Source organism: Protobothrops mucrosquamatus, unplaced genomic scaffold, assembly GCF_001527695.2.
Source record: "Protobothrops mucrosquamatus isolate PMUCROS unplaced genomic scaffold, P.Mucros_1.0 scaffold455, whole genome shotgun sequence".
Classification (NCBI taxonomy): Eukaryota; Metazoa; Chordata; class Lepidosauria; order Squamata; family Viperidae; genus Protobothrops; species Protobothrops mucrosquamatus.
The window spans coordinates 353,388-361,222 of NW_015386778.1; the positions used below are offsets into that span (position 1 = coordinate 353,388).

The 7,835-nt window shown below is 33.9% G+C and overlaps 1 protein-coding gene across 1 annotated transcript in view; it reads left to right on the plus strand.

The window, feature by feature from the left end:
• LOC107287921 (septin-10) overlaps positions 1-7,835 on the plus strand; it is a gene marked incomplete in the record, with an annotated part of 50,475 nt that overhangs the window by 27,558 nt on the left and 15,082 nt on the right. The window contains 2 exon segments of the mRNA XM_015816481.2: positions 3,780-3,941; positions 6,131-6,227. Coding sequence (XP_015671967.2) covers positions 3,780-3,941; positions 6,131-6,227 — 259 coding nt within the window.

Genomic DNA, 7,835 nt, shown 5'->3' on the forward strand with positions numbered 1-7,835 from the left:
ATCAGTATATACATACTTTAACTCTAATAATACAATAAGTAACAACAATACAACTGATCAAAGACTATATGAATCAACATTTATAATACCTAAATATAAATTTTTTTCTTACATTTTACTCTTAAATTTTTCCTACACTTTCTTCACTCTCAAATCAATACTTTCAGCAAAGATCTTAAGTCAATACTATTCATAGCTGAAATACACGATCTTTTTAAATAACATAAGGGTAGTTGTCGATTTACAACCACAGTTGGGACCATAACCTGTTGTTAAATGAATCATGCCCAATTTTATGATATTTATGTCATGGTTGTTAAGCACATCACCATGGTCATTAAATTAATTTGGCTTCCTCCATTGATTTTGGTTGTTGGAAGTCCCTTGGGATGGTTGTAAATGGTGATCATGTGACCTCAGGATGCTGCAACCATCATAAATATATGCCAGGTACCAAGCACCTGAATTTTGATCATATGACCATGACAACATATAGGATCAGTGATAACTTTGAACAATAGTAAAACAAGTGATGGTAAGTTGAGGACTATCTGTAATAGTCCTAGTACTAACAACTAGAGCCACACAAGAGTTCAATTAGCTGTTTTATTGCTAAAGCCCATGTACAGGAATCTTTTCAGACTGGGTAAAATTAATGTTCAGTGGCACTCAAGAGGGGTCAGACTTCTCCATCTTGTGCCCACATAGGAATTCCAGACTAATTCCCCATTTAACTCTCCACCTGGCTTAGCCAGTCTCTTTCCAACATAAATATTCAATGTAATATCTTAAAATGTAATGCATTTTTTATCGTTGTAGCATCAAAAAAGGTTTTAGTAAAAATAAACATTGTCTTAGTTTGATGAGTAGGTCAATGTAACTGAGTAAGACAATTCAGTTATTTTGGAAAAAAACATTGGTGTTTGTGGCAAAATCTAGTCAAAAGTCTGTATGTTCCCAGTGGTGTAAGTTACTTGCTAAATAAATTGGCAATCTAAGATTGCTATTAGGAAATATAGGATGACTTTTTTCCTGTTTGGAAAAATAATTTAAAAATATCAGATTTGTTTCTGGGGATTTATTTGGTCTATAGTGCCCATCAGAACACATACGCTAATTAATACTAATATCATGGCAGCTACTCAACATCAACTTCTGCTTAGATATTAATATATTTGTGTAAGGATATTCTGTTTGCTCTAAAACACATCTAAATTTCAAATAAAAAAATAAAAATTAACCATGTTTTGACATAAGGTATGAGCTGCCTCTAAAAGTAACCATGTGCAGACCTTGATGCATTTTGATATATTGCAGAATTGAATAGTAGTAGAAAACAAAATCAACCTTTAATCAGGCTGTGCAAGGAGGGGAAAGTGTATAAGAAATAAATGGGAACCATTGTTATCAAGTAGCTACATTACCATAACTAGAGGCGTGTTCTGAAATTATATTCTAATTAAAAATCTTGTATGTAATTAGGATTGTTTTAAAGTAATGATGACTGAAGGAAGATATAATAATAATAATAATAATAATAATAATAATAATAACAACAATAATAATAATGATAATAATAATAATAATAAAGTTGGAAGGGACCTTGGAGGTCATTTAGTCCAATCCCCTGCTCAGGCAGGAAACCCTATACCATTTCAGACAAATGGCTGTCCAGTCTCTTGGAGACTGGACAGTCTCTTGGAGCATTCACCGCTTCTGGAGGCAGGTTGTTCCACTGGTTAATTGTTCTAATTGTCAGGAAGTTTCTCCTTAGTTCTAGGTTGCTTCTCTCCTTGATTAGTTTCATGGTCTATATTAATCTGAAAGTTAATCATGTTCAAGAGGGAGTGGGTCTATTTTGTTTTGAAACTGAGGTTAATATTGAAATTGAAAGAAAAGACATTCAAGCTGAATATTAAAAGGAATTTCTTGACAATAAGAGCTCACTAATAGCTGAATGGTCTGCCTATTACAGTAGTAAACTCTCCTTTTTAAGTTGGATCTCAGCTATCAAGGATGGGTAGGAGTAGATGACCATGAAGTCCCTTCCAATTAGATTCTAGTTTCCTATGAAATGAATACCTGCCTGTATAATATTTCAAGTTTATATTGATTTCATATGGATCTATTTAAATATTACAGCTTTGGACTAGGCTTTCTATAAGTGCTTTCAGCAGTGAAATAATATTTGTGCTGCCATTCTATTAAGTAAAATGTTCCATGGTATTTAAAGCAATTGCTCATCATCATTTTAAGACTAACTAACATTAATAGAAGTACACCTCAGAGGGAATGAAAAAAATGAGTTCTTTATATATTTAAATACTAATTTGTACTGCTCCAGCTAGTTCTGTTTAAAGCAATTTTTTACAGTTGCTATTTATTATCATAAGTAACTGAACTGCGTAAGCAAGTTAATTTAAACTCTAGGTTAGTCATATGAGCAAAGTTAATTCCTTATTAAATAACTGCTACTCATCAAATTCGTCCTTTCTGGATTCATCTTTTGTCTGTTTAATATGGACTAACTCTAATGAAGATGTCACGAGAATAGATAGCAAGACACCCACATCTGATAGTTGTGAATGAGTTGATAGGGAAATTGGGTATTTGACACAAGTCTCTTCAGCTTCAAAACAATTTTTTTAGTAATTCTTTTTATCAATATAATGTAAAAATAGTTTAATTTTAAGGCATTTGTTTATTTTTTGAAGATATTGTTCAGATTTGAGACTAAAAACATTGTGTAGGAATCTGATTTTCTGCTAATCTAAATTGGCTGCAGAATGCTCATTGTTAGTGATCTATGGAGTGGTAAAATAGGGTGGAATGGGATCTGGATTTAGCACTTTAGGGATGGATTATTGGATTATTTCCTCCACCTCCTCCCCATTTCTAGGCATCATTTATATTTCCATCCATTCCTTGCACTGATGTAGTTCACCTTGCAGTTCTTACCAAAGCAAAGAAGCTAAAGAAACTATTAGGGCAGAGACAAGTTGTCATAAAAGACCGTTAATTAGTTGGAAAGTCAGGTTTTAAAAATGATGAAGACAGATCTGGTTTTTAACTTGTAGCTGAGTCTGGAGAAGACATCTACAAGCCTTGATACAGTCACTACAAAAGGATCATTTTACCCCAAAGCAGCAATACTCATCTCTTTAACAAAATGGCAAGAAGACATGAAAGCAACCTTTCTGCATTATTCATACGCATATCAAAGGTTTCACTTGGGATTGCCAGTATTCCTTCAGACGCTCTAAAATATTGTCTGATCACAGATATTCAAGCTTGCTTAGTATTTAATTGAAGAAATCAAAAGAAACAAACACAGTTTGTTGGGACGCATGTAAATACTTTTTTAAAAATGTGTTTTACATGAAATTAGTCCCCAAATTATGTTATCTTTCTCTTTGAAAATGTAGGAAATACCAATGCATTCTGATAACAGTAGCTACTCCCTTTTCTTTCTTTAACGGAAAAGTTCTTATATTATTTCTAATGAAATTGATACCTCATATTTATTAAATAACTTTTATCTAGTTATATTAAAGCCTTCTGCGATATACCTGATCAATTTAATGATGGACCAAAGGCTAAATGGACTATACAGATGGGTGAAAATTGTTCAGGTTATTAAAGTATTATCTTGTATCTCTAAAAAGACAATATATTGTGCAATCTAAAAAACAACTTACCCTGTTCAGTGATTGTAACTGATAATCTAAAAGGTTCAAATGAAGTTTGCATATTTCATAGCAATCTGATTTCTTTAATAGGTGAACATTATTCCAGTTATAGCCAAAGCAGATACAATTTCTAAATCTGAACTACAGAAGTTTAAGATCAAAATAATGAGTGAGCTGGTCAGTAATGGAGTTCAAATATACCAGTTTCCAACAGATGATGAGAGCATTGCTAAAATTAATGCTACCATGAATGTAAGTACATTACCAAAGATATTATACTTAAACTAGAGACTCATTGTCTGCAATCACTGGCTTCGTTTTTGGATAGAGGATAGCATTTTAATGGGAACTCCTGCTGCCATGTTCCTTCAAAAATTCTGGACTTTCATTTCTGGACTGTTCAATTATATTTTATGAGAAAGTATTCCACCATAAGTGTGTTTTTCTTCCATAGAACACAATGTTCATATATGAAATCCGAATTGTATTTGCATTAGCGGCACTTAGAGCATATATTTAAAATTCTTGCTAGAACCCATCTTTACATTCCAAATTTCAGTTTCTTTGAGTACTTATGCTGAAGAAAGTTCTTGAGTGGCTACCTTAACTGCAAGCCTGAAATTACTATGGATATTTTCTTCTTTATATTGTACTGTGGGTGTTTAATTTTTTGTTCTAAGCCATTATGCCTCTGCATCATGGTCTAGTTCAAACTGCCGGCCCGCAGGCCAGATGCATCATGCCGAAATGGCGCCCAGCCCATTGCTGGCAATGGAAAAAAAGTTGAGATATGTCACGTGATGTTGTGAGTTTGACACCCCTGGTCTAGTTATTAAGGCACCAGGCTAGAGATCAGGAAACTGTAAGTTCTAGTCCTGCTTTAAGGATGAAAGCCAACAGGATGACTTTCAGGAAGTCAGTCTGTCTCAGCCTATGATGTCAGGCTCTGATGACAAGCCAGTTGGTCAATTCCTGTTGCAACCAATGATTCAACACTTGGTTGATCTGAAAAAGGAGATCCTGCACTTGCAGGATCGATGGATGGTTGGTTGGATGGATGGATGGATAGATGAATTATATGAGAGAGAGAGGGAGAGGGAGAAGGAGAGGGAGGGAGAGGGGGTTAGGGCTAGGCCTTCTCAATCTTTCTGCTGAGGATAACTCCTTTTTCAGTTTTATAAATCTCTAAAATCTGTTTATGAAAGTATGAGGAGAAATTAAGTGTATATTTTACTGATGTAATACATTTATTAAATATACTCTCTGATGTCTGCATTCCCTATTGGCTGTGTTATAGTCTAGCATGAGAGGCCTTGATGCAATACAAAACTTAATATAGTACTTAGTCCCTCCTTCTGCCATAGTTGTCTCCCTTTACTATGGTGGCAGTGCAAAACTTCTACCACTTTCCATTAAAATTGTCTTAGACTGTCATCTATGTGGGAGGTAGTTCCTTCTTGAGAAAAAATTTATCAGGCCATGTTTAGAGGCACAATGACTCTTGACCAATTCAAAATTTGGGTAAGGATTTGGCAGAGACTTCATTTTTGAAAGAGTGACGCTAACATAGGAATCCTACCCTGAAGCTATTACAGCTTTATTTTTTTTCCAGGCATTAAGACTGCTTTTCAGACATATTCTTCTCAGTTATCAGAAGTCAATTGATATCCTGGAATAGTTATATTAGTATTTCTGGAGTTGCTGCTTGAATAACCCAGATTGTTCCACTAGTATCTCTACAGTTCATAATTTTTCAACTCGTTGGTTGACAGGTTCAGTTATTTATATCTGCTAAAGTTGAAATGAGATTTGTGAAAAATATTCCTATCCATGTTTCAGCCTGAGAAGGTGAGGACTGTTTTCTCAGTATAGTTAGAAAACTGTCTGATCCCTTTTTACGACCAGGAAATTGCCTAAATAGAAATATTGCCCTCTAGGAATAGGAATTTTATGATTTTTTTTCTTTCCCTTTTCTCTTTTAGAATGGAGATTTTAATAACTCTAAATAATTTATAAAATTAGATCCTTGCTTTTCACTAGTACTTATGTTAATCTAGTGTTAGAAAATGAGACAGATTTTAGTGACATTGCTTTGGCAGCCAGAGGATGAGATGTACAACTGATGAGGATCAGCCTATGTGTTCTCTAGAAAGTCCCCAAGTTCATAAACAAGGTTTCACATTCCACTCTTCTGATAGCTAAAAGGTTTCCCAGGTAAATATATCCCCTCCCTTGCCCCTGCCCTGAGGTTGTGGCAGATGTCAAACATGAAACTCAGATGGCCATGTTTACAGGAGGGTAGCCCTTCCCATTCAGGTTTTGGTTAACACATGCAACAGCAGCTCTCTCATCCGTGATAAAATGTATGTATAAATTAGTCAATATGCTAATGTTTTATTCTAGTTTCATCTGTGCCATTTAATGTATTTTCTGTTTCTCAGGGACACTTGCCATTTGCTGTAGTGGGGAGTACAGAAGAGATGAAGATTGGTAACAAAGTCGTAAAGGCTCGCCAGTATCCTTGGGGCATTGTGCAAGGTAAACAAGAGTTTAGACTCTTATTAAATTTTTGATTAAAGGTCTGCTTTTAACTAAATAAGTGTGCATTTTGCAACACTTTAAGGAACTTATTTCCTCTATTTTTTTTTAACAGATTCCAGACTAGAACCAATATTTTTTCATATTCTGGAGCCAGATATATTCCTTAGGTTTTATTAAGTAAAGTTGTTGATTTCAGAAACTGTTAACAACGCTATAAACCTACTTTTAAATAAAATCCTTATCTTGGCCACAATTCGCAGCATACCATTTTGAGAATAATAATAAGTAGTTCTTTTGTAAGTATGATATATGAATCATAGAGGTTTTTATTAGACCCAGATTTAGATTTCCCACTCAGTCACCTTCATTTTCTTTGTCTAACTTGCTATATATTAGGATAAAATGTAAAGAAGCATAAAATGCACTATCCATAGTCTTCTGGAGAAATAAATATGTATGAAACCAGTTTTGGAAAACTCTGGGATAAGTGAGTTTTGATATCTTAAGATCTTTTTTTTTTAACAAATGTAAGATCAGGTTTTAAAAGTATCAAAATGAACTATATATGGATAACAACATGTGCCTCACTGATACATTTTTTCAGTCTACAATTAACACATTAATTTATGACTAAATTACTTTTGATTAGCTCTCTTTATTAGGCATCATGAAAGAATGCTGCTTATTTAAGAACTTTATTTAAAATTATAGAAAGCCTTCATTTCAGTCTTGACTGTAGTTGACAACATGGACAAGTCCCTGCAGTTTTTCCTGGCAGAATTTTTGAAAGTAGCTTCTATTGCTGCCTCACATTCTCCCAGCTTCTATCCAGTGCCTTCACCACTCTACCAAATGGGCTGTCCACTTTTAGATCTAAACTACTTATTTTTGACATCTGTTTAAATATGTGTTAGACAGATATTGATCCACTCTATAGCTTTTAAAATATATATTTAAATATTAATGGGTTATTATTATCCAAAGAAATAAGTAGGAGTATTATTTTTTGCCATAGGGCATTACAGAATTTAAAAAAGGAAGTAATATTTTCAAGAGCTGCTCATTTACATAAATTTTAAGTACTGGATGCCACCTGCAGTTAAATAATTTCTCCATCTTTTATCCCATTTCCATTCCACCTAAAAGTTTCTCCCTAAGAATTGAAATATCTGGCATAGAAGAGAGGTAAAAAAATCAGGAAACAGTTGATTGGAGAAGGCTTGTAGATTGCCATCATTAGCTTTTTTTCTTTCCAGTTGTGATGCTTATTCCGTTCAGTTCAAAGTTTATTTTGGTCAAAAACCAGTATGGAGCAAAACAATGAAGAACTGTTTCAAAGTAAAATAGGAAGGGTGCTAAAGGGATGGTACAAAATATTGTTACCACTGTTTTTGCCAGTATAAACTTTGCCTGTAAAATTAAGAAATAGAATGTTATTTATTTAAAATTATCTTAGTTTATGTAAAACTAACTCCTAAAGCTAAAATTCAAAAACAGAAATAGGTTTTACACACAAACACACACACACACACACACACACACACACACACACAGAGAGAGAGAGAGAGAGAGAGAGAGAGAGAGAGAGAGAGAGAGAGAGAGAGA